This window comes from Gadus macrocephalus, chromosome 18 (assembly GCF_031168955.1).
Source record: "Gadus macrocephalus chromosome 18, ASM3116895v1".
In the NCBI taxonomy this organism is placed as follows: Eukaryota; Metazoa; Chordata; class Actinopteri; order Gadiformes; family Gadidae; genus Gadus; species Gadus macrocephalus.
Genome location: NC_082399.1, coordinates 43152 through 69315, shown reverse-complemented (window position 1 = coordinate 69315; position 26164 = coordinate 43152). Strand labels below are relative to the sequence as shown.

The following is a 26164-nucleotide window of genomic DNA, read 5'->3' as shown; positions in this document are numbered from 1 at the left end:
AGGCTTTAGGCGGTCTGATAAGAGGCTCTAGGCGGTCTCGATATGAGGCTCTAGGCGGTCTCGATATGAGGCTCTAGGCGGTCTCATAAGAGGCTTTAGGCGGTCTCGATAAGAGGCTTTAGGCAGTATCGATAATGCCGCGTTTCCACTGCAGGGTGCGGAACGGATCGGATCGCAAAGGTGTGGTAGGGAGGGGGCGGTATAGCCCAGCTCAGTTCCGAGGTCGCGTTTCCACTGCCGACAGTACACTTGGTGGTAGGCCGGATGTCGATCGCCGCGGCAGCTACGTAAACATCGTAAACAACGTCTTCCTCCCCAAGAATGCAGACGAACGTCTCCACCTCCTTGTTCGCCCAAGCAAGCTTTTTACGCGACATGTTAATTGTAAAGAATAATACCTCGAGGCTACTGTTTGTTTGTTTTTATCCCCACGTCACCCGGAAGTGACGATTCTGTCGACCAATCAACGGAGGGGGGGAGTAGCTAGAATTCCAGGGTACCCTTTCAGGCGTCTGGTCTCGTTTTGGGTACCGCAACGGAGGAGTCCCTAGAATGGGGTCGGAACGGGTACGGCAAAGTCCGGGTCACGCCCACTTTTGGCGGTGGAAACGCGATCCGACCCGCACCTTTGCGATCCGATCCGTTCCGCACCCTGCAGTGGAAATGCGCCATAAGAGGCTCTAGACGGTCTCATAAGAGGCTTTAGGTGGTCTCATAAGAGGCTCTAGGCGGTCTCATAAGAGGCACTAGGCGGTCTCGATATGAGGCTTTAGGCGGTCTCGATACGAGGCTCTAGGGCAGGCGGTCTCATAAGAGGCTCTAGGCGGTCTCGATACGAGGCTCTAGGCGGTCCCATAAGAGGCTCTAGGCGGTCTCGATAAGAGGCTTTAGGCGGTCTCATAAGAGGCTCTAGGCGGTCTCGATAAGAGGCTTTAGGCAGTATCGATATGAGGCTTTAGGCGGTCTCATACGAGGCTCTAGACGGCCCCATAAGAGGCTTGAGGCTTTGCAGGCTCCGTATGAGAAGGTCCAGCAGATGTGTAGTGCTTTGGTTTCCTTACTCTCATGTATTGTGCTGGATGGATGCTATTAATCAACCATGTAACCGCATACACAGCAGCCATCAGTGAACAGGGGAAGTCTTGGCCATAATGTGTTCAGCCAGGATTGTGTTACATGCAACATTGATTATTCAAGTAAAGATCGGCATGTCTGTAATACAGAAGGACTCTCTGTAACACAAGCAATGACGGACGGCATGCAGAAGACAAAGGGAATGACAGATGTCTTACTCAGTGTGAAAGGCTACAGCACCTGAGCCAAAAGAAGAAGGTTTAAAGAAGAGCAGAGTGGACACTACTTCATACAGAAGGGAGAGAGAATAGACCCATTCAAAATATATTGGAAGCATCATTTGATAATGCCTCATATAAAGTAATGTGCCAAGTAAAAAACATTTCCTGTTTGCCCACTTGCATTTTCAAACGTAACACAAAATGTATTTAGAAAAACATTGCCGGCCTACCTCGCTATCCATAGTAGGGTTGGGGTTAGATGATGTTCAGGGACCCATCACCCAGAGTGAGCCACCGTTCTTCAGGGTTGTGTTAGGGATGGATGATGCTTACCGTTCTTCAGTGTCGGTCATTATTCCTGACCATTTCCCCCTGGGGATCAATAAAGTATTCATCTATCTATCTTAGGAGAAGTGATTTGTTATATAACGCAGCCCATGGCATCTTCCATCATTTGAAGACACGTATGAGCTTTTACTCCCTCATAAATCTAATAATGAAACGTTTAAAAGGGTATCAATTTTTAACTTCATTTTTATCTCTCAATTATACAAATGTTGAGGTCGTCAGATCCATCAATTAATTCAATTTTTGGGGAGGGCTAAGATAGACCATTGCCCTTTCGTTTTAATTGACCCAAATGATGTAGAAAATGCACATAAATAATCGCACCTACAGCTGTTACATAATGTGAACCTGCCATCATTTAATAATCATCTAACACCGAAGGCTAGTTCAATAGCATCTAGGCAGGCAAGTAAGCTAACGTGCTAACGAGAGCTATAATGAACTCTGGCAGATAAAGTAATTGTGGAATACAGTAAAAGTTTGACAACTAGACTGGATGACCAACTCCCACAATACTTACATTATGCGAAGTATTTTTTTTTATTATTATTCGTTATTTTCGTGTCGTTCTGGAGAATGTAATTTAATTTGCACCGTGTTGTTGTTAGCGTTGGTTGGTTACCAGGCAAGCCATCTGCCAATAGCGAGCCGAAGCCGGACCAGACACGCCCCTTGCTCCTGACACGCCCCCTGCTCAGCTCACAACCCAAACAACAGCTGATCTACAACGGAGAGAAATGCTTTAGAGAGGCAGGGTTCATCTAACCATAATGCTTTAGAGGTATTAAGCGATAATATTAAGGAGGCAAGAGTCACAGGTCTTCAGTTTGGGTGCGACATGCAAAGACAGCAGAAATTCCATGGTCCGCTTTTAAAAGTTGAACACTGTTTTATTCATTATAAACCAATGCATTTGATATAAAAAGGACAAAGGGGTCTGAATCGAAACCACTGTAAAGTGGTTGTAAGGTAATAAAGTAATGGGTATCCATTACCATACTGGACCTAGTTAGACTCATGGTAAGTCAAACAACCTGGTTAACAATCCTTCCAAAACACCCTAGGCTGTTTAAGTTTATACAGTTTATACTTTAGAGTTCAGCTGACATCACTCTTTGCAAAGCATTACATATACGAGGACTTATCAGGCCATTCGTTTTGGTGCATTAATTTATTACAACCAACACTGACGAGTCAACGCATTGCTCAAGTGCCACAATACTAGCTAGCAGTTGAAGATGCTACAAGAAAATCCAAGATGAGGTCAAAGGGGAGGTTGACCCAAATGTCCTTATCCTTACCTAACCCTGCTGCAAGATTCCTATTTCAAGAAATTACAAACCTAGCATGAATTGTTCTGATGTTCCAAGAAATAAAATAAGGCAGCTCATGAAAATAAAGCCAGAATTCCTGCACGTTTTAATAATAGTACACCTTTTCCGCAACCTGGCAATCAGTGAGCATCAAAAGGTATGCTTCAGAGGTGGAACCGGTACATGGCTTTAGTCACGGCTGGGACACTGCCTTTCTCAGCACTAAACGTCCGCAGCATTCACTGATACAGATTGGGGGACGAGGTTGGGGCGTTTTAAAATAAATTCTCTAGGGCAAAATCCTTAATCAATGACTAAAACGTGCAAATGACATCATCCTAAAAATAATTTTCTCATGATGAAATGTGGAACATTAGTTTATGCCTCGGTAGTGCAAGCAGACCGCGACCTGCTAGGTAGCACCCGCCGGGTAGCACCCGCCAGGTAGCACTAGGCACTAGGTACCAGGTAGTACCTACTAGGTAGCACTAGGTAGCACTAGGTACCAGGTAGCACCCGCTAGGTAGCACCCGCCAGGTAGCACTAGGCACTAGGTACCAGGTAGTACCTACTAGGTAGCACTAGGTACCAGGTAGCACCCGCTAGGTAGCACCTGCCAGGTAGCACTAGGCACTAGGTACCAGGTAGTACCTACTAGGTAGCACTAGGTACCAGGTAGCACCCGCTAGGTAGCACCCGCCAGGTAGCACTAGGCACTAGGTACCAGGTAGTACCTACTAGGTAGCACTAGGTAGCACTAGGTACCAGGTAGCACCCGCTAGGTAGCACCTGCCAGGTAGCACTAGGCACTAGGTACCAGGTAGTACCTACTAGGTAGCACTAGGTAGCACTAGGTACTACCTAGTGCCTTCTGTCAATGTTACAATAAGGTTGGTGACCTCCTTTAACCGACCCTGACCCCCGGAGGATAAAGTCTTGATGTGAAAGCGTATTGTAACGGCGGAGAGTATCCACTGTCCCTTCTTGACCCTTGCTTGGCCCTTAATAACCAGTCATCAGTTCAAAGAGCCCAGCTGCTAATGAAAGGCTTGCCTTCTGCATGTTTTGTTTCCTGCGTTGCTCATATCTGTGTTTATTATTATTGTAATGGATGAATTAGTTATGATTAAAATGCACCTCAGGTCCCAATTACTAAAAACACATGAAAAGAAAATTAAATCAAAAAAAGGTCAAATAAGTTAATAGAATTGCTCAAAATATAACCGTTCATAAAGCCCTTTCAATAACCCAAAACAAATAAGGTTACAACGGGAATCCCGTGGAGAAATGAATAGCCATAAGTGTAATATATTCATCCAATGATTGACAGATCCCCGTCAGTGCCCTCCCCATGTCTGGGAGCCGCCGCCGCCCCCCTCTGTCGAGCTCTTGGTCTCACCCCCCCCCCAGCCGCCCTGCTGCCCCTCCCTCCGGCGGCTCTCCGTCTCCCACTCCACGAAGGTGTCGAAGAGGCTGGGCCAGGCTTCGTCCTCGCTGTAGTTGCTCAGGTCGGACCCGACGGCCTGCGTGAAGTTGAGGAACATGTTCCATGTGTCCCGCGAGATGCCCCGCACGCCCGAAGGGTTCTCCACCAGGAAGTCCAGCCAGCGCTCCAGGATGCTGGGCGTGTCCTGCGTGAACACCAGCCGCCACAGGGCGATGGCGATGTCGCGCTGCAGCGAGCGCTGGCCGTCCTCGGCGTCCAGGCCGAACTGGAAGGTGAAGCGGTACAGGTCCTTGAAGCTCTCCTCCCCCCTCGCCTCCAGCAGCATGCAGGGGAAGCGGGAGCAGATGCCCTCCAGGCTGTCCGCCTGGATGGCCTTGCAGCCGTCCACAAACTCCTTCCTGGAGGCCGGAGGGGACAAAGCAGACGTCAGAGAGATGCTGAGCGGGTCAGGGTTAGGGTCAGGGTCAAGGGTCAGCGTCTGGTGAACAGGCCAGAGGTCAGGGTCTGTGGTGACCGGACCTGAGGTCAAGGGTCAGGGTTAGACCATGACCCGGACCAGAGGTCAAGGGTCATGGTTAGGGTCTGTGGTGAACAGACCAGAGGTCAACGGTCAGGGATACCATGACCTGGACCAGAGGTCAGGCTGGTTCTCCGAGAAGCCAATGAGAGCCAAGAGTCTCCAGAAGCTCCCTCATTGAAACTAGGGTTATGGTTAGGGTAACTCTAACCCTAACGATACACGTATTGGTACCGAACCGTCACGGTACAGGGACTTCAGGATGGTTACAGAGGTGGAGCGCGGTGCATAAATGTGGCGTACATAGCGTTAATATGGCGAATGTAAAGGCTTGTTTTGCGATGCGGAATTTTAACTTGAAGTCGGAGTTCCCCCTGGACCATTTAGCCAAAGTATACTACTCCTATACTACTCCTATACTACTCCTATACTACTCCTATACTACTCCTATACTACTCCGACTCCATAATCCGACTCCGTAACTACGGAGACCACTCAGCAGCTCTCCGTCGGGATGTTGAATACAAACCATGGAAGCAGTGTTGTAAATAAACTTCCAAAGCTTTTCAAATCTTATTTGGTGTTTTATTGGTCCTTAAGGTGCAAAGTCAACAATGTGTAAAGTAATTAAGGTGAAAACTAAAACCGGAGGAGAGATGACCAATCACAGCCCTTGCTGTCTCCGTTGCGTCGACCAATAGGTCCATGGCGCTGACGGAGAGTTAAAAAATATTGGATGCGCACCTAAGCTACGGAGAGGGACTCCGACAGGCCCTTCGGCTATGGAGAGGGCTCACCGTGTCTACGTACAGCACTTTAACATGCACACGCATTTGAAAAGGCACCATCCAGGTGTTTCTAGCACCGTTGCTTTAAATAAAAGAACGAGCTGTGCTAACCCAGCTCACGACACTATTTCAACGACCCCCGTCTTGGAATTCAGAAATACAAATGCCGTAACCAAGTTTATTGGTGTTTTCATTGCTGCTGATCTATGGCCATTCTCCATTGTTGACAAACAAGCAGTTTTTAAAGTTTTCCCCTCAACTATGAACCGTACCTTCCTGTACCGCACCGTGACTTCAAAACCGAGATACGTACCGAACAACATGCCATAATTTTAAAATCATTGAATTTATCTTCAGTGTGTATTGGCCAATCTGATTTGTCTTGACACAATTGCGATACAGCCTACGCATAGAATGCCGGCAAACTCACAGCCAGACACAAGAACTCCTTCTAATTCAAGAGCAGCTTTTCCTTTAATGACATAGAAAAGAAAGATTAGAAAGAAAATAAAACTGAAACCGATTTTTTGCATGCTTCCATATTGTGTTATAATGCAAGCTGCATTGATTATTGCATTGTTCATACAAAGTCACATTTGTGACAAAAGCTTTCTCTCTTATGAAATATTAGATAAGTTAATTCATCTGTTGATGTCTTTAATGATCATCACAAAAGTAGGAAGTGATTAGTAAACTCTGAGTAGCAAACCCAGATATATATATTTTTGAAAATCATGCATAGAAATGTACATAAAAAAAATTGTTGCATCAAGATGCATCGATAATCGCTTCGTTGACCTCATAATCGGAATCGAATCGTGAGGTGCCAAGAGATTCCCACTCCTAGCAGAAACAGGTCCAAATAGTTGTATTGTGCAACAATTTAAGTATCTGGGCATTATTAATGATTCTCATCTTTCTTTTAAAGCACACATTAAGAAAGTGTGCAACAGGGTAAAGTTTAGCATAGCCGATTTTAATATATATTGCATGTAATATATTAGAAATGCACAACCTGCAACGGGCGAATCGCATTCCGCACCCGACCAGACCCGCTATAAAGTGATATCGACGCCCGAGCCGCACCCGAAGGAAAATTAGACACATTAGATGGAACACCGGGGAATAAACTATGTGGTGTTTGGCGTGGTGCTATTAGATTGCTGTGCAAAAAAGCACATCATCCACTGTTGACCGTTTTAGTTGGCTCCACCACTCCTGAATAACATATCCAGCACCAGAGAAGTCTCGCTCACATTCGCAAAACCCGCGACCGACCTGCGCTGTTCAGGTGCAGACCCGACCCGCACCCATGTCCGACATAGTACATCATTTTTCACCCGTCTTATCCAAATTGTGCGGGTACCCGAACACGTGCAGGGCTCTGCTTCAGGTGCCATAAAGGGCGGCGATGGAGAGGCGAGCGGGGAGACGAGGCGCAGCGTCCTGTCAAGGGCGACAAGCGGGCGCACTCCCGTGAAACCGTGGAACAGCACATTGTTTCTGCATCTATTATCAATATATTTATTAGTAATACAGTGAACATTTGTAGAAATGTGAATATTTGGATGGCATGTTGATTTACGGTGTGTCCCCCTAAAATTTCTGGTTGCGCCCCTAAAGTTTTCAGTTAGGGGCCACAGTGCTCCTAGTGAAAGCCCTCTCGAGTCCTGGTCAGAGGCGATGCATCTGCTTGATGTGACAGTCATTGTTGCCGCCGCTCCATCTCTGCTACCTGCATGCGTGGGGTCTTGTATGTGCTTTCAATGTGACCTCTGTGGCTTATTTTCCCTCGTCTCCGGTGTATAGTTTTTTTTGCTTGAACTGCCTTGACGTCTCTCCCATCATCTGTGTTTGTTTGTTTTTGCTCCAATTGTGTGAAATATGTTTGCTTGTCTTTTTCCCCTTCTGCTTTGGCCTGCTGTAATTATAAATGTAATGTATTTTATTCTTATGTATTTTACTGACTAAAGCTGGAAATTAGCCAAATAGGCTAAAGCTTCTCCTTTTACTGTACAGTTAATCAAAGGGGATTGCCCATAGAACTATAAACAAATAAACTAAACTAAACCATTGCAACATTACCGGGCCTTCTTCAGCTCTTCAAAGCCATTGGTCAGGCTTCACTCTGAGTGGATGCTGGGTGACCTTCCTACTCCCTCAACACCATGTGCTGAGTCAGTACCATGGAGTTGGTGACCTTGATCCCAACTCAACCCCATTGTGAGCCTTGAAATGGGCCTTGTTACGATTCAGAACTGGAGTACATCATCGTGTCCAAGTGGAGAAGTGAAACCTTAGTGACTGATCTGGGATAATTATGTCATAACCTCTCAAGTCAGACTGAAACTCTTCACAGATCTTTGGCCTTTCCCATTCTCCTGGCAATTTTGGCAGCTGAACCACAACAACAGTGCAGGCTGTCGGTGCAAACAGCTTGAGTAAGCAAGCATCAAACAACAATGAAACATTTTTCTGACTGGGGGGACGGCTGTTGTTTCCAATTGTTGGATGGAAAAGTGCTGAGTTAAAGATCCCAGGCGAGAGGGAGGGAGGGAGGGAGAGGGAGGGGGAGGAGGGGACAGGGGAGCAAGCCAACAGACAACTCTATTCAGCGAGCCCTCACTGCAGTTTCAGAGCCTACAGATCCATGTCCTATGGGCCTCCTAGTTGGAAAGAGTGGCTGAATATGGAGGGCTTCCTTCCTTCGCCATGTAGGCCGTTGCATCATTTGGCCAGAGGTGATTAAACACCCAGTGCAGCATTTACCCTCCAAGATCAATATCAGTAACAGAAGCCCCGCCCCCTCTGGCCATTCTGGCGCTCGGACCACGGCACAGCGAGCGCAGAGGAGTCGCACAGAGTGACTCCACCACAGCTTCTGACTCGCTTACACCTAACCTCACCTTGTAAACTTGCACATGGTGGCCGCCTGGAACTTCCAGGCGATGACGAGGACGCGGAACTCGGCGGGGTCCACGCGCAGGTCGTTGCAGAAGCGCTCCATGCCCTCCTCCAGGATGGCGTCGTCCTGCTGGTCCTTGTAGCCGCAGAAGAGCTGCTCGATGCGCGCCAGCGAGAGGCCGTCTCGGTCCGCCGCCGGCTCCTCCCGGTGAGGGTCCCGGGTCACCGACGGGACCACGGCTGTCTCCAGGGACACGTCCGGGGCCTTTGTGCCATTGGACAGCTCGCCGGAGCCTTTGCTGCACAAGGCGCTGGTCTCCTCCTTGTGCCCGCCGCCGCAGCTGCTGCTGCTCTTCTTGTGGTGAGCTTTGGAGCCGCCCTCCTTGTCTCCGCTCTTGCTGCCCAGGGAGGAGGTCGGGTTCTTGCACTTGGTGACACACTGGCCCATGTCTCCCACTCTGCGTCAGGCGCCGTCTGCAACCCCTGGACGCCTCTGCTCTGGCCAGGCGAGATGTCTCCACATAGCCCTGGGGCAGAGCGATTGGTGATCCCTGGAGGGCAGCAAGAGGGCCGCTTTAGTACTGGTGATGGGGTAGTGGTGGTCAGCAAGCCTAGTGTAAATAAACTACGAGAGTCAAGACGTCTGTAGGACCTCTTAATACACAACTTTAGATGGTTAACAGAACCATTTTCGACCAAGCGAATACATCTAAGAGGGTAGTGTCATGTGACTCAGTCCCCAGATAGGATTTACAACACATTTTTCCTCTGCTCTGGGCTGCCTATGTTAGCAAATAGGATAATTAGCTAATGCAATCATATTTTTAATTAATATCCAACATATCATTCACATAATTGAATATTTTAGGGAAGATGCTCATGTGGCTTGTGACTCACCGTCCTCAGACAAGGCAGGCCACTCTGAAGGGACGGGTCATCTTATCCTGATGCATTGTGCTGACCTTGACATCTGCTGAAAGTTGCACATTATCTTGTCATCATAAGCACAACATGTTAGCAGCTCTCTCCCAAATCTGCACTCCGATTTTTGTCAACTAACTAATTTGAGATCCACAAGTGGTTTAGGCTTTTCAAATCACAGTTTTCGCACACCTTAGAAAGTGTTTACAGGGGTTATCATGGAGGTGTATTGTGTACTAAGAACGTAAACATTATGAACTGTATAATCCATGTATAACAACAAAGTAAACCAATGGTTGCCTTTCTCCCTTCAAAATGCATCAAAAACCGTCGGTTTTAAGTACTTTTTATCCAATATCAATTTCAATAACTATAAAGAGACAAGTACTTTAATAACTGTGAACCCTCCCCGTCATAAAAGTCAGTGCATGTTCAGACACATTACTCGTGACTGCTGGATCAAAACTGAAAGACGAGTCTACTTTTTAACCGTTTGGACACCTCTGAGTTAACGTACAAAGTTCAATTATGCTTCCATCTCCCACTAGAGATACAATACTGTTAACGAAAACGAACATTGCATAGGAATTGTAACTACAAACATCTCCAAGGAGTATCACATATACAATAATCCCAGATAGCACTTAAAGGCATTACTTAAACCACTTATTTCCAAAGTGGTCCTCGATGGAATGAAGCTGATGTCGAACATGTAAGCCCCGTAGAAACAGGACTTTAACAGTCAGGGTTCAACAACAAGGATGGAGTCAGCTAGCTTTGCAAGGAATAAACACAATAAAAACTCAAATTGATAAACACGAATGTCCCAAGAAGGTATCTGGATCATCCATGATTTTAAATGACGTTTCAACAGATGTGACACAATATAGCTCTCTATAGAGCAAACTATATAGACAGCTCTCTACATGGCTAGTTATATAGAGAGAGATGTCTATATAGACAGCTCTCTAAATAGCTAGTTATATAGAGAGCTATCTATATAGCTAGCTATATAGACAGCTCTCTAAATAGCTAGTTATATAGAGAGCTATTTATATAGCTAGCTATATAGACAGCTCTATATATAGCTAGTTATATAACTATATATATATAGATAAATAACCATCTAAATAGGTATCGAGCTATATATATAGCTATATAGATAGCTTTACAGATATGTTGATAGCTAATATAAGCTATACAGAGAGCCAAGTAGAAAGCTATATAGGAACCATATAGAGAGCTATATATAATATATAAAGACGCTATATATTATAAATAAAGAATCTAGATATAAGCTATATAGAAGCTATAAAGAAGCTATACAGAAGCTATAGAAAGGGACTGGCCCTGTGGCGTCGCCATAGCTAGCTCGGCTGGTTAGCTTCTTGGAGTAAGTAAAGAAACACCACGGAGACACAACTCACCTGGACGACGTGATGCTGGTTTACAGTCGCATCACAGAACCGCGATCCAACCCAGTGGTTTACAGGCCGACCGACCAGTGGAACCAGTCCGCTGGAACCAGCTCGTACTGGTCAGCTAGCTTGCAGCTAGCGCCCGGCTACCGACTTCATCACAATAAACACTTTGCTCCACTTTGGGGAAAGCCTTCGTTCTTTGGTGACGGTTGATCAATCGTTCTTTGGTGACTGTTGATCCTTTTGGGTTCAGATCTTTTTCTGGGCAAAGTTTGAAACGGGAGATCTGGTTCTGAGCAGAAGAGCGTCAGTTTCCTCTGAGTGAACATTAATGTGCATCACTTCCTCCTCCTCATCACATGGACGACCAGGGTCTGTTTATTCACACTAACTTACCCCAACTAACTAACCCTGACACACTCTGACCAAATGTTGGGGATTCGACAGGGCGGGATGTTAGGGGTTGGTTGTTCCCAAAATTTAAATAATACAATTTAACTAAAGCCTCTTTTTTTTACTGCGGTCAAGCCAGACGACACTTCGAGAACGACAGTAAAGCCAACCGACCCAGTTTTTTGCTGTACGTATATATACTAGCCATTACGGTAATAGCGTCTCAGAACTGGTTTAAAAAAAACATTTTTCGGTAGATACCAAAATACAGTCAAACTGTCAAAAGACAGTCAAAGCAAATACTATCAAAGTAAAGACTTTGTGACGTGTACTTTCAAATAAAAGCCTAACTAATTGACAAATGTAAGCTTAGGCAATATTTTCACACTAATTTCCCTGCAGGGTGTTCACGACCCCATAGTGTGACCCAGTAAGTTTCAAGACATTCTGGTTTCACATTAAAAGCCCTCCAAAAACTCAAATATGAGACATATTTCTTATGATTTTGGATTCAATTTAAAAAGAAACGCCCTGTTATCAGAGACTAATTATACCTCAGGGTAATAAGTACACGACCCCAGTAAGTTTTATGACGTTCTGATTTGTAGTTTCAAATAAAAAGGCCCCCTCAATGTAAAGATTTCTGGTGAACAACATTTCTATATTTTACTAAAAATTCTAGTTGCAAAATCTAATTATAACTACTTCTGTTATGCATGACTTTTAAAGCAATTTCAGTTTTGTGGACTTCAGTGTGGCCTCCATTGCCGTCACACTCTTTAACTTGGTCTTACTTATCAAAATTAGGATTCATATTGCAAGACCGAATAATTCTCATCCACTTGGATCCTACAAAGAGAAAAGAATAACTTTCAATTTAAAGCTAAATATGGATGGTTATATAATATTTAAACAAGGTGAACAGCAATGAAGCCCACTTGCTGGAGAAATAGGGCCAAAAGGAAAATGGGAAATCAAACAGGAATAACTATTGCTTTTATAGTCATGCATAACAGAAGTAGTTATAATTTGATGTCACAACTATGTGAAACTTAGCTGGTCATACAACTCTGATGTGGAATTAGTCTCAGATAACAGGGTGTTTCCTATTATATGTTATCCCAAATCATGTTTTATAAGTCTCATACTTCCTCTGCTTTTAAGTTGAAACTACACATCATAATGTCTTGAAATGGACGGGGTCACACTAAGGGGTTGTGTACTATGACCCTGATGTGGAATTAGTCTCTGATAACAGGTAGTTTCTAGTCTCTGATAACAGGTAGCAATGCATAAATTGGTGACTGGAATAAAGTAGCAATGTAATCAAGTGTGTAAGAGCATTTAATAATCAACATTAAAATGACCAACGTGATACAAATACAAAGAAAATAAATCTCTTTACGGGCGCAGCAATTTTTGTTGAGAGCGTCATCACTGAACTCGGTTTACTCGCAGAATTCCGAGGAGGCCCGACCAAAAGGGGGCGTGTCTCTGTGAAATGTCGCAAGAAAGCTGGGAGATTTTCCCAATTGCAACTCGGAAAGCTGGTGTCCGACGCAGTGGGCAGTGGGCACTGCCCACTGCACCGTCAGTCAACGGACGTGGGAAGGCGTGGCTGACGGATGGGGGAGTAGTCTTTGCAGAGGCATCCGTCAGCCAATCAAATCGCTTCGCCGGGTTCTTCCCGCTTCTTCCTGCTTGTTGCGAGGCAAGATGACCCGCTTTCCCGCTTTCCAGTATCGTCAGAGCCCGAGTCGCGTCACAGTGCTTAAATTTGCATACGCGATCTGATTGGATGACGGAACCGTCGCTGCCGAAAAAGTTTAAAATTGTTCAACTTTCTGACGGTGGCGAACGCTCCAACTGAACGGATGGATCCACAATGCATTGCGCGTCCGTCCCCATTCAAAGTCAATGGGCAATGGTCAACTGACGGAGGTAGTGGGCACGGGGCGCGGCAGCGTAGCGCTGCCTTGCGAGCCAGCCGTATTCACGCGAGATCACGAGATAATCCTAAACCTAATGTACTCACCTTCCACTCCCAAAACTATTGCAATTAAATGCCACGCTTTGTCCTTCCGGCCATTGTCCTTCATAAATTACTTCATGTTGCTGAACTTCGACAATGAGTCACTCGTCGTCCATGTTGCCGACCCTCTGAGACCCTTTGATTGATTGACTGCTGACCTGGTGCCACCGGTCATGACGTAATAATGTTGATGTGAAGTTACATGAGCCGAGTATTGTCTTTTATTTTGAAAATTGACCGGATGCTCTATGGCTTTTACTTTTCACTTCCTGCCCGGCTCGACCTGCTCTGTTGAAATTGACGCGGTTTAGCAGCGGCTCGCAGCAAAAATAGAAGTGCGACGGAAAGATAGCGCCGCGGCGCAGCACGCCGCTCCTGGGACGCTGCTGAAACGTTCCGCGGCGCGCCCGGTGGAAATTGTCTCATTGATTAGAGAGGAAGCGATCAGCAGCGGTGACCGCGGCGCAGCCGTCCCGCGGCGCGGTCGCCTCCGGTGGAATTAAGAGTGTTCAGGGAACGCCCCTCAGAAGAGCGTAGGATGACATAAAACCAGAAATACAGATTGTTCGTCAGACTAGACTTCATAACAACAACAAGTATGGATGCCCACAGGGAACTTTTTGCTGAATCAGATGAATCAGTTATTAGAATTGCTTAAAATGGCACAACAGCGGGAATTTATCAGTTGATGTTTATAATTGTAAGCTATAATGTATCGTAATGCAAATGTTAGAATTGGTGTTAAGTTCGCCTCTTAGTGCTTGCTGCAGGTTCACTTTAGTCTATCAATGAAATGGGCAGCCATTGTTGTGACGGGTTCTCGGAAGACTTGAATTGCTTTATTTCCGCACGAGACTCGGAATGAAAACTCCGACCCAACAGAGTGTTCAAAGCACTTTCCTCTGAGCTTAAGGTCCGAACCTCCGAAACTCCCGGAAACTCCGAGAGGTTTAAAGGCATGGACCTATAGATTGAAGGCGGCAGAAAAGAAGTAGAATCATCAGAGCATCATGAGGTGTCGTTCACGAGAACTTTCCGACGTCGCGAAAAGGTTTTCCCCATAATTCCCAGCGATGTGAACGCGCCATATTACCCTGAAGTGAAATTGGTGTGCGCTACACAGGGTATTGTTCAAAATTCCAATAAAAAACGATTGCCAAAGCTTACATATGTCAATTGGTTGGGCTTTCTTTTTTTGGAGGTATACTCACGAAGTCGGTACATATGCTTTTATTGACTGTCTTTTGGTATGTACCCGACGAATGTTTTTTTGAAACCAGTTTGGAGACGATATTACCGTAATGGCTAGTATATACACGTACAGCGGAAAACTGGGTCGGCTGGCTTTACCGTTGTTCTCGAGGTGTCTGCTGGCTTGACCGCAATTCTTTTTCTATCATCCATTTTATAACATTTCCTGCTGCAATAGTGTCCCATTACCTGCATGGAAAATGACATTACGTTTTATTGATCTCCATCGATCTATGTCTTGAAGACGTTCACATGTAAAACAAAAAGTTATATCATACTATGATGCGCTCAGCAGGGACACGTCATTATCGGGCGACAAACCCGTCCTGTAAAGTTGTTGTTCCAACACATTCATGGTCCTTCAAACTTAACAGGTAGATGAAGAGCTGGAACCCGAACTCTTTCCAAACGGATGTTCAAATTATAAACACGAGCAGCATCGAAATAAATATTCTGACATGCTATCCGTAATATGACCTCAAGCTTAAAGGTTGGTAATGAAAAACCGTCGATGTAAGCTTTGTACCGGCTTGAACGAGACTAATGCTAATTCATTTGATGTTTGGTCAACAATTCAGGACTGTTATTCCTGTTATGTCACTTGCAGGTCGTATTCAAGGATCCATACTTGTTCCAATGACTGCTGCTACTAGGAACAAGGTGCTGTCTCTTTATTCGAGGTTGTTTCGAATTGCCCGAAACTGGCAGGCCCAGTCAGGTGTTAAACAAGACACAGAGGCTGAGAGAAATTACATTGTTCTGGAAGCCCGCAGCTTATTCAGACAAAACCAAAAGGTATTCAAATGAGTGTTTTTGTGATGGTGAAAATGCCTTGCCACTTGTTGTCCCCATATGGGAAATCTTCGTGACATTATCCTTTTTTTTTTCTTAAGTTAACAGATCAAGAATCCGTCAAGAGGTGCATAGACGAGTGTGAAGCAAGGATAGAAATAGGTACGAAATCGAATGTTTTGGTTACTAGTCCAAGTACTTTTATGTTTCAATCTGTCATAATGTCACATAAAGATGTCCTTCTTTTGACAGGTCTACACTACAGGAATCCATTTCCAAGAGCAGTAAGTACAAACATGTTCTGTATTCACAAAGACCACATTGCTGTCAGCTGACAATGTACCCTTTTTAAATCTATTCTAATTGCAGTCGTACCTCCCGCCAATGGGCCTGGCCACACAGAAGGGCAGGAGGCTGCTCGGGCAGCAACGTCTGCGGAGACAGGCCAAGCCCGTCTACCTGCAGTCACAGGACGACACCTGAGTCTCACCGGAGCCCGACGGAGGTCATGTTACAGAGGTCACATGACATGGGTCAGGGGAATGACCACTTTTCCAGCCATTTAAAAATATATAAGCTCTGCTGCAGAGAGCAAAGGTTACTTAAGTGTTACGGTTAAAGCACAGGCTACACTCAAAGGAACTGCAAAATGTTTTCATTTGTGTTCTGTGACATTGTTTATCGTGTGTGTGTGTATATATCTTATCACCTTATTTATAGTAAAGCTGTCTATATTGTAATGTGAAAAGCATCACATTGTATTTGGCCATTTATTTATTTGTTTATAATAAAGAGATAAGAAAATACTAAATGTCCAATACTTAACTAAAAACCTAGCAGAGCTCCTAAAATAGTTGTTTGGTGCATTTTACCAGTTTCCAATCTTTAGCCCACGAGACCCTAGAAGCTGTCCATTAAACATTCCATTCATTAAAGTGTAGTCTAAAAGATGACGGCGATTCATCCCCCTGACCTCCCAGTAGGGTTAGGGTTAGGTTAGCCTCACTAATCACCCTGACCTCCCAGTAGGGTTAGGTTAGCCTCACTAATCACCCTGACCTCCCAGTAGGGTTAGGTTAGCCTAACTAATCACCCTGACCTCCCAGTAGGGTTAGGGTTAGGTTAGCCTCAATAATCACCCTGACCTCCCAGTAGGGTTAGGTTAGCCTAACTAATCACCCTGACCTCCCAGTAGGGTTAGGTTAGCCTAACTAATCACCCTGACCTCCCAGTAGGGTTAGGGTTAGGTTAGCCTCACTAATCACCCTGACCTCCCAGTAGGGTTAGGTTAGCCTCAATAATCACCCTGACCTCCCAGTAGGGTTAGGGTTAGGTTAGCCTCAATAATCACCCTGACCTCCCAGTAGGGTTAGGGTTAGGTTAGCCTCAATAATCACCCTGACCTCCCAGTAGGGTTAGGGTTAGGTTAGCCTCAATAATCACCCTGACCTCCCAGTAGGGTTAGGTTAGCCTCACTAATCACCCTGACCTCCCAGTAGGGTTAGGTTAGCCTAACTAATCACCCTGACCTCCCAGTAGGGTTAGGGTTAGGTTAGCCTCACTAATCACCCTGACCTCCCAGTAGGGTTAGGTTAGCCTCACTAATCACCCTGACCTCCCAGTAGGGTTAGGTTAGCCTAACTAATCACCCATTAGCATGGTGCAGTGAACCTGAGCCTCTTTTCATCAGCCACACTGAACTATAAAGAATAACTTTTACATCCTAACTTTAATCTGTACAGAGAAAATACATGTTTGCTTTGGAATGTAGTGTAGTAAAATAAAGAATTACAAATGAAGTACAAGGAGCTAAGACTTGTACTTAAGGTCATTTTCGTTAAAAATATTTTCTTCTCCTGTATATGTAGCTATCGACTACTCCATCGATATTGTAAACATGGATACATTTCCTCGGTCCTATGGCTTTCAGAACTCTTCCGTCCAATCCGAGATGGTTTTGCTCAGTCGTCCAGCTGGCAGAGGCAGGCCACCCCCCGGTTCACCCAGTGGTTCTGGGCCCGGTCCGACGGCAGCTCGATGGGCAGCACGTAGTTGGTGGAGTGGCCGGTGGTGGACAGGGTCCCGCGCCGTGCGCTGGTCTTGTACACGGGACACACGTAGACGTTCTCATGCTTGAACCCGGACATCTCCCCGGGCCGGAGCCAGATGACGGGCAGAGGGTCGAACAGGATCTTCGGGAGGGACTCTCCGATCACCATCAGGTGCCGGTCCCAGCGAGCCCCCTCCATGTAGAGCCCGCGTACGTAGGCCCCGTCGTCCGGCTTCTGGTCGGTGTTGGTCTCGTCTCGGGTCACCTGGAAACATTAAGCTTGTTGAACATCTCTTCTTTGAAAATGATGGCTGGGTTTACGTGTGAAAGGGTTGAGAGTCGTGGCTTTTCCACACTTGCCTCAAATTCAAAGCCGACAAAGTCTATGGGGATGGCGTTCTTCCTGGCGTAGTTCTGCGCTACTCCGGTGAGGAAGGATTGGGTGAAGTAGAAGCCAGAGAGCCAGAAGACTGAAGGGGGGCCACCGGCTATCCAACCCTGCCAAACCCAAACGTACAGACTAAGATTAAGGGGCCACTCACACTAGGGCCACGGCCCCGTGCCCGAGCTCATTTGCATACTAAAGTCTAGAACGTTTGGCTAGTGTGACCACGCCATCCGTATTCCAGCACGGAACTGCCCCTTGGTCACGGCACACTTGGGAGAGGTGTGCCGTGGCCAAGGTAAAGATGCTAATGAGATGACACACGCACACGCGCGGATACGCAACGTGAGCTGGATGAAGTCCTTGCGCGACCCTTCTTTCTTTATAGGTCCATGCCCTTCTTCCCCACAACTATCGTTTTAAACAATGGCGGCAAGCGGTTCACGAGTGGGTTTACGTTGGTGCAATAGTGAAGTCGAGTGTTTACTTGAAATTTGGGCCGACGACAGCATTCAGTCGCAGCTGGACACCACGCTTGGTGATGAAGTATTTATCGTATTACGACGTGATGACGTATGTATGAAGGAGCAATCGCACCCAGGCCACGGCCCTTGGGAGCAGTGTGACCACGGGCCAGCGGGGGGAGTGGGGAGGGGGGGAATCGTGCTGAATCTTCCTGCAGCACCGAACAGGCAAACGGCCCTAGTGTGAGTGGCCCTTAAGACCTCCGCCGTCACATGCCACAAGGCGTAAGCCGAACTCTTCCTATACAGAGGAGGATCAGGCCGTAGGCCTGCCTCTCGTTGAAACCCCTGACCTGTAGGAAGGCCAGCCTGGCCAGCAGGTCGGCCACATAGCTGCCCAGGGGCTTGAGGGACGGGTAGGACTTGGCGGCCCACGAGGCGGGCACCTTGCCCACCAGCATGCTGTTGAAGACCCCCTCCAGCTCCGCAGACATCACCACCTGCCCCTTCAGAGCCTTGCAGGTGTTGATCAGACTCTGACGCACCACCTGAGTCAGCCTGGAACCATCAGATGAGTCACAACAGTCTTATAACGATGAGCGTATTGAATAGAAACCTAAGTTATGGACCACAGATACAAATGAGCTATTCAGCTAACTCTGGTATAGAACCTGTTCTGTACATGGTCCCTGCCATCCCAAAAAGGTTCTGGGTTTGATCCCCAATCAGCACCTTTGTACGTGGAGCCATCTCTGAGCAAGGCGCCTAAAGAGCAGATGTCTTAACCCTGGTGAACGGACCTGTTGAAGCGGATGAGCTCCTGCCTCAGCACCGTGTTCATCGACTCCTCGTACCGCACCGGGTACTTCTCCACCACCATCTGCATGTCAAAGTCCGCCGGCAGTTTAGACAGGATGTCCTCCGCCAGCTCGTCCACCAGCTCCTGGAGCATCAGAGACATCAGAGGTGAGGGGGCAGGGCGAGACAAAAGGCTTAGTGAAGTCTGTGGTGAGCCAGGTGAGCCTGCTCACCTGGGGGGACTTGGCCCCGCCCCCAGACTGTCTGGGCAGAGTCAGCAGCACTCCATCCAGCAGCTGATTGGTCTCCTGGTTGTCCTTTGTGATGTCAGCGTTGCCATGAAGTCCGAACACACACGGGTCTGTGCTAATCGGCAGATTGCGAATGTAGTCGACATAAGTCTGAAAGAAAAAACAATGTGTGTAAGATAAAGAATATCTCAATGGTGTATCTCAGCCGTAGAAGTCGTAGCTGTCCATGCCGGGCTTTATGTCAGAGCAGCCTAGGGCGTCACCAGACAGTACCTGGTGCGGGCCGTGGGGCGGGACATAGTACAGCTCCCCCTCACACAGCCGGTGGCCTGGCTGCGTGATCACATCCCAGCTGTAGAAGATGGAGAGCAGTGACACCAGCAGGCGCCGGTCCTTGTCATCCGTCACTCTGCCTCCGTAGTTACACTCCCCTGAGACCGGGCAGAGCAGGGTGCAGGGACAAGTGTTACGCTGACGGTTTGATCAATATACGGTTACACTAACGGTTGGTACTGTACAGCGTTAGGCTAACGGTTGGTACTGTACAGCGTTAGGCTAACGGTTTGTACTGTACAGCGTTAGGCTAACGGTTTGTACTGTACAGCGTTAGGCTAACGGTTTGTACTGTATAGCGTTAGGCTAACGGTTGGTACTGTATAGCGTTAGGCTAACGGTTGGTACTGTATAGCGTTAGGCTAACGGTTGGTACTGTACAGCGTTAGGCTAACGGTTGGTACTGTATAGCGTTAGGCTAACGGTTGGTACTGTATAGCGTTAGGCTAACGGTTTGTACTGTATAGCGTTAGGCTAACGGTTTGTACTGTATAGCGTTAGGCTAACGGTTTGTACTGTATAGCGTTAGGCTAACGGTTTGTACTGTACAGCGTTAGGCTAACGGTTGGTACTGTATAGCGTTAGGCTAATGGTTTGTACTGTATAGCGTTAGGCTAACGGTTTGTACTGTATAGCGTTAGGCTAACGGTTTGTACTGTGTAGCGTTAGGCTAACGGTTTGTACTGTGTAGCGTTAGGCTAACGGTTTGTACTGTACAGCGTTAGGCTAACGGTTTGTACTGTATAGCGTTAGGCTAACGGTTGGTACTGTATAGCGTTAGGCTAACGGTTGGTACTGTATAGCGTTAGGCTAACGGTTTGTACTGTATAGCGTTAGGCTAACGGTTTGTACTGTACAGCGTTAGGCTAACGGTTTGTAATGTATAGCGTTAGGCTAACGGTTTGTACTGTACAGCGTTAGGCTAACGGTTTGTACTGTATAGCGTTAGGCTAACGGTTTGTACTGTGTAGCGTTAGGCTAACGGTTTGTACTGTATAGTGGGAGGGGATATAGTGGAAGATACTGAAGTGATAAGAGTCAGGCATGGTTGTTGTATATTGCAGGTCTTATGATGTGCTGAAAAGATTTGTTTGTTCATTGACTTGATTGGTTGAGCGAGAGCAGATTTACTGATTGAACTTTGATGGGTCATAATATTTTAGGTTTTATTGGTTGCTTTTCCGAGAAAGCTAACAAATATAATATCACATTTAGATGTATTAACTTGTGCAGGACACTCATTCGCTTTCATCTATATCTCATAGGTAATTGATCCATTAATCACAGGATAAGGATCTAGGGTTGGATTGGTTAGATGGCTTAGATAGTTGAGGAGCAGCGTCTACAGACTGTCTCTCACCCGTCAGGTAGGTGAGGGCCTCCAGAGGCACCTCCTCATACTCCTCCAGGAACATCTTGAGCTGCCTCATGCTGATCCTCAGGTCCGACTCGTTGAACTCGTAGGGGATGTTCCATCCTAAGGCCAAAACACTTTAACCATCAGTGCACACGCTAAGAGACAAACCTTACATTGGTCCATTTGGTCTTGGATGGCTCAGCTGGCAGAGCAAGGCATTAACAACGCCAGGTTGAGGGTTTGACTTCCACTGGTGCTCAGTAGGCTAAGAACGCCTTTGCTCAAGGTACTGCCAGACGCCTTTGATGAAAGCGTTGACGCTATGGCTTTCATTCAACCCTAACCCTAACCCTAACCCCAACCCTCACCCTAACCCCACCCTAACCCTAACCCCAACCCTAACCCTCACCCTAACCCCACCCTAACCCTAACCCTAACCCCAACCCTAACCCTAACCCCACCCTAACCCTAACCTCACCCAGTGGTCCAAAGTTCCTCCTCTCCTGGACCAGAGCGTGGAAGAAGCTCAGACTGAAGAGCATCTTCTGCCAGACCTCCTGCTTCTGGGAGCCGCAGAAGAAGTCAGGGTCGCTGATGGGGTGGCTGGAATAGGAGCGCAGCAGGTTGGCTCTGAGGCCCTTCGGGGGCTCGTTGGTCATCTTCACGCCGTTCTGCAGGATGCTGACCGGGAACTTGTCAGATGGATAACTGGTGAGCCACAACCTGAGAGGAGAGATCATCTGATTCATTTTGGATTCATAACCCCTCCTTTCTGTCCTCACAGCTGGGTCTTCCTATAGACATCATTAACAGGGTTAGGGCTAACCCTAACGCTAACCCTAATCCTAACCCATCATTAACACCTGCATACGAATCGCTTGGATCAAAGTCAACAAAGACTAAACAACAAATAGTAGGACCATTACTTGTTGCTTCTGTGTGTTGCTGTGTGTTGTGTTGCTGTGTGTTGCTGTGTGTTGTGTTGCTGTGTGTTGCTGTGTGTTGTGTTGCTGTGTGTTGCTGTGTGTTGCTGTGTTGCTGTGTGTTGTGTTGCTGTGTGTTGCTGTGTGTTGTGTTGCTGTGTGTTGCTTTGTGTTGTGTTGCTGTGTGTTGTGTTACTGTGTGTTGCTGTGTGTTGTGTTGCTGTGTGTTGTGTTGCTGTGTGTTGTGTTGCTGTGTGTTGTGTTGCTGTGTGTTGTGTTACTGTGTGTTGCTGTGTGTTGTGTTGCTGTGTGTTGTGTTGCTGTGTGTTGTGTTCCTGTGTGTTGCATTGCTGTGTGTGGCTTTGTGTTGTGTTACTTTGTTGTGTTGCTGTGTGTTGTGTTGCTGTGTGTTGTGTTGCTTTGTGTTGCTGTGTGTTGTGTTGCTGAGTGGTGTGTTGTGTTGCTGTGTGTTGTGTTTCTGCGTGTTGCTGTGTGTTGTGTTGCTGTGTGTTGCTGTGTGTTGCTTTGTGTTGAATTACGGTGTGTTGTTGTGTGTTGTGTTGCTGTGTGTTTCTGTGTGTTGTGTTGCTGTGTGTTGTGTTGCTGTGTGTTGTGTTACTGTGTGTTGTGTTGCTGTGTGTTGTGTTGCTGTGTGTTGCTTTGTGTTGAATTACGGTGTGTTGCTGTGTGTTGTGTTGCTGTGTGTTGTGTTACTGTGTGATGTGTTGCTGTGTGTTGCTGTGTGATGTGTTGCTGTGTGTTGCCTTGTGTTGTGTTACTGTGTTGTGTTGCTGTGTGTTGTGTTGCTCAGACCTGAAGTCGGGGTGCGTATTCTCAGGGTGAGGGTTAGGGGCTGGGTTAGGATTAGGGTTAGGGGCCCCTACCTGAAGTCGGGGTGCGTATTCTCAGGGTGAGGGTTAGGGGCTGGGTTAGGATTAGGGTTAGGGGCCCCTACCTGAAGTCGGGGTGCGTATTCTCAGGGTGAGGGTTAGGGGCTGGGTTAGGGTTAGGGGCCCCTACCTGAAGTCGGGGTGCGTATTCTCAGGGTGAGGGTTAGGGGCTGGGTTAGGATTAGGGTTAGGGGCCCCTACCTGAAGTCGGGGTGCGTATTCTCGGGGGTGAGGGTTAGGGGCTGGGTTAGGGTTAGGGGCCCCTACCTGAAGTCGGGGTGCGTATTCTCAGGGTGAGGGTTAGGGGCTGGGTTAGGGTTAGGGTTAGGGGCCCCTACCTGAAGTCGGGGTGCGTATTCTCAGGGTGAGGGTTAGGGGCTGGGTTAGGGTTAGGGGCCCCTACCTGAAGTCGGGGTGCGTATTCTCAGGGTGAGGGTTAGGGGCTGGGTTAGGGTTAGGGTTAGGGGCCCCTACCTGAAGTCGGGGTGCGTATTCTCAGGGTGAGGGTTAGGGGCTGGGTTAGGATTAGGGTTAGGGGCCCCTACCTGAAGTCGGGGTGCGTATTCTCGGGGGTGAGGGTTAGGGGCTGGGTTAGGGTTAGGGTTAGGGGCCCCTACCTGAAGTCGGGGTGCGTATTCTCAGGGTGAGGGTTAGGGGCTGGGTTAGGGTTAGGGTTAGGGGCCCCTACCTGAAGTCGGGGTGCGTATTCTCAGGGTGAGGGTTAGGGGCTGGGTTAGGGTTAGGGTTAGGGGCCCCTACCTGAAGTCGGGGTGCGTATTCTCGGGGTGAGGGTTAGGGGCTGGGTTAGGGTTAGGGTTAGGGGCCCCTACCTGAAGTCGGGGTGCGTATTCTCAGGGTGAGGGTTAGGGGCTGGGTTAGGGTTAGGGGCCCCTACCTGAAGTCGGGGTGCGTATTCTCAGGGTGAGGGTTAGGGGCTGGGTTAGGGTTAGGGGCCCCTACCTGAAGTCGGGGTGCGTATTCTCGGGGTGAGGGTTAGGGGCTGGGTTAGGATTAGGGTTAGGGGCCCCTACCTGAAGTCGGGGTGCGTATTCTCGGGGGTGAGGGTTAGGGGCTGGGTTAGGATTAGGGTTAGGGGCCCCTACCTGAAGTCGGGGTGCGTATTCTCGGGGGTGATGTTCTCCACACAGATCCTCTCCAGCGCATGCATCCAGCTGGTGGCCAGGTGGCAGTTCTGCAACACCACCCAGACGCCCTCGGTGAGGGCCCGCTCTATCATCCGGGCGGCGATCGGCCCCTGGCCCTGGCCCAGGGAGATGGTCTGCGTCTTTCTACCCCCCATCCCAAGGTCCTCCGCAAACTGCAGCAGACCTGAAGGTATGAATGCAGAATAAATGAAGTCTGAAGGCATCGTGTAGAGCGGTGAGATCGACAAAGCATGACCCCAACCATAACCGGTCAGGATAAGAACGATGTATCAGGGAAAGGAAATGGATGGATTTGATTTCAGTAATTACGTTTCAATAACAATACAACCAATGTACAAATATCAATAAAAAAGATGGTGGTAGAAAAAAGACATTTTATCGCACAATTATAAGGAAAAATGCAAATAGTGATGCAAGTCACCTGCAGTGGGATCCGATCCTGGTGACAGCACGAAGATGAGAGGAGAGCAGCAGTTCGAGTCCCTGTAGCTCCCGGCCAGGTCGAAGGTGGGCGGCTCTGTGAAGGCCCGCCCCATGTTGTCAACGATGAACTGCTCCACGGCCGGCACTAGCTTGTCCGGCCTGAAGCAGCGCAGCATCAGCAGGCGGTCCATGCCCGCCAGCGCCCCCCAGTGGTCAGGCAGCGCCTCCTCCTGGGGCCGCCCCGAGTCGTACACGGCCTTCCAGCGGGGGAGGTGGTCTCGGACGTGCTCAAAGAACCCCCCCAGGTTAGGCAGCTTGGTTGCCCTGACGATCTCGGACCAGGATTTGTCTGAGAGCCACTCGGGGGCCGGGTTGGGGTGAGGGTTGTCCAGGGCGATGCCCCCGGTCAGGAGGAAGCGCCAGACCCCGGGGTCCACGCGCCCCTTGCTCTGCATGAGCCCAACGGTGAGGAGCAGGGAGAAGAGCAGCTTGTCCTTCTCGAAGAGGGAGCGGCACACGTTGTTGTACATGCTGAGTGTGAAGTGGCGGACGATGTGGGCGATCCTCTCACTCAGGTCCTGGCTCTGGGCGCTCTGGGAGATGGACTGCTGGTAGAGGTTGATGAACCAGCCCAGGGAGTACTGGTACATGGGCTCGATGTTGGCCAGCTCCGAGATGCAGAAGAACAGCGTGGAGGAGTGCTCGGCTACGGGACGGTACCCCATGCGCGTCCGGTCGATCTCTGTCTCGGTGAAGCTGGCTATCTTCTGCTTCTCCGAGATCTCCTCCGACAGGACCTTCGAGGAGGACAGGATCTCGATGGCGGTCTCGTCCTCCAGGATGTTCCCCTCTGAGGAGGAGAGCACCTGCAGGATCTGGTCCTCGATCGCCTTCAGCTGCTTGTTGTTGGCCGCGCTCTCCAGGATCAGCTGGTTCTTCTTCTCCTCCAACTCAGGTTTCTCTCTGGCCGCCACGATCCCCAACAGCTGGTCCTCCAAGCCCTGAGGGGTGATCATGAAGTTGAGCAAGCAGACCTTGACGGCCACCTCGGGGAGGTAGTGAGGGTTCCTCAGCCCAGTGGTCATGTAGAACAAGAAGTTCTTTGAGTACTCCACGATGTTCTCTCCCAGCTTCATGTAGTCCACGCCCTGCTGTCTGAAGGTCTGCTTCATCAACAGCGGCTCCAGCACCGCGTCCAGCTCCTCCCCCACGTTCTCCAGGAGCACCGGCGTCCCGAACTGGATAGAGTTCTCCAGAACCCTCATGAAGTTAGCGTCGGAGAGCTTGATGACGGCCAGCTGGTTGGCCTTCTCCATGTTCCTGATCCACTTGTTCGCTTGGCCCTGGGGGTCGATCATGAGGGGCCAGCGGCGCGAGGTGGACACGATGATGCCGTTGTCCGTGGAGTAGGAGTCCACGGGGAGCCCGGCGATCTGCCACGCCCTGATGGCCACCTGGTTGCCCAGGGTGCTGCCGAGGGTGAAATCCTCAGAGCACGGGATCTTCTTCTCCTTGCACAGGACGTGCCACTTCTGCTGACACTCCACGCGGTAGTCGACCGTGAAGGCCCCGAGGTACGCCACGCTGCCGGAGGCCAGCAGGACATCGCCCGTCAGGTTGGTGTATCTGGAGGAGGACACCACTTATTGCCCATAATGCTAAACTGCCTTATGTTCTAAAAGAAAGGGAATCCAGCAGCATC

The 26164-nt window shown here is 48.3% G+C and overlaps 4 protein-coding genes and 1 long non-coding RNA gene across 8 annotated transcripts in view; 2 read left to right on the top strand and 3 right to left on the bottom strand.

Moving 5' to 3' along the window:
* LOC132447084 (katanin-interacting protein) overlaps positions 1-2373 on the bottom strand; it is a 39438-nt gene extending 37065 nt beyond the window's left edge. Inside the window, exons 1-2 of the mRNA XM_060037770.1 lie at positions 2164-2373; positions 1526-1667 (exon numbers count right to left, since the gene is read on the bottom strand). Coding sequence (XP_059893753.1) covers positions 1526-1537 — 12 coding nt within the window. The 5' untranslated portion in view covers positions 1538-1667; positions 2164-2373. The remainder of the gene's footprint in view (positions 1-1525; positions 1668-2163) is intronic.
* A 136-nt stretch (positions 2374-2509) lies between these two features.
* dcun1d3 (defective in cullin neddylation 1 domain containing 3) lies at positions 2510-11549 on the bottom strand. 4 transcript variants are annotated; one of them, XM_060037773.1, is made up of 5 exons: positions 10961-11549; positions 9510-9582; positions 8615-9223; positions 3732-4801; positions 2510-3365 (listed from the first exon to the last, which is right to left on the bottom strand). In XM_060037773.1, the coding sequence occupies exons 3-4, from the start codon at positions 9058-9060 to the stop codon at positions 4294-4296; spliced, it is 954 nt and encodes a 317-aa protein (XP_059893756.1). In that variant the 5' UTR covers positions 9061-9223; positions 9510-9582; positions 10961-11549; the 3' UTR covers positions 2510-3365; positions 3732-4293. The 4 variants fall into 4 exon arrangements, with proteins under 4 accessions (XP_059893756.1, XP_059893757.1, XP_059893755.1 ...); XM_060037774.1 differs by having other exon boundaries at positions 8615-9163; XM_060037772.1 differs by having other exon boundaries at positions 9510-9585; positions 10961-11548.
* On the top strand, positions 3312-4022 carry LOC132447087 (uncharacterized). Its single transcript, XR_009523029.1, has 3 exons — positions 3312-3438; positions 3518-3707; positions 3811-4022. It is a non-coding gene; the product is annotated as an uncharacterized LOC132447087 (long non-coding RNA).
* Positions 11550-14731: 3182 nt separating the features above from the next.
* Positions 14732-16233, top strand: lyrm1 (LYR motif containing 1). Its single transcript, XM_060036343.1, has 5 exons — positions 14732-15143; positions 15238-15425; positions 15524-15584; positions 15675-15706; positions 15792-16233. The coding sequence occupies exons 1-5, from the start codon at positions 15128-15130 to the stop codon at positions 15903-15905; spliced, it is 411 nt and encodes a 136-aa protein (XP_059892326.1). The 5' UTR covers positions 14732-15127; the 3' UTR covers positions 15906-16233.
* Positions 16234-17132: 899 nt separating this feature from the next.
* Positions 17133-26164, bottom strand: part of dnah3 (dynein axonemal heavy chain 3) — a 49700-nt gene continuing 40668 nt past the window's right edge. The window contains exons 52-61 of the mRNA XM_060037166.1: positions 24461-26088; positions 23977-24202; positions 21539-21783; positions 21064-21180; positions 19644-19801; positions 19353-19520; positions 19122-19264; positions 18675-18879; positions 17833-17970; positions 17133-17737 (exon numbers count right to left, since the gene is read on the bottom strand). Coding sequence (XP_059893149.1) covers positions 17384-17737; positions 17833-17970; positions 18675-18879; positions 19122-19264; positions 19353-19520; positions 19644-19801; positions 21064-21180; positions 21539-21783; positions 23977-24202; positions 24461-26088 — 3382 coding nt within the window. The 3' untranslated portion in view covers positions 17133-17383. The remainder of the gene's footprint in view (positions 17738-17832; positions 17971-18674; positions 18880-19121; positions 19265-19352; positions 19521-19643; positions 19802-21063; positions 21181-21538; positions 21784-23976; positions 24203-24460; positions 26089-26164) is intronic.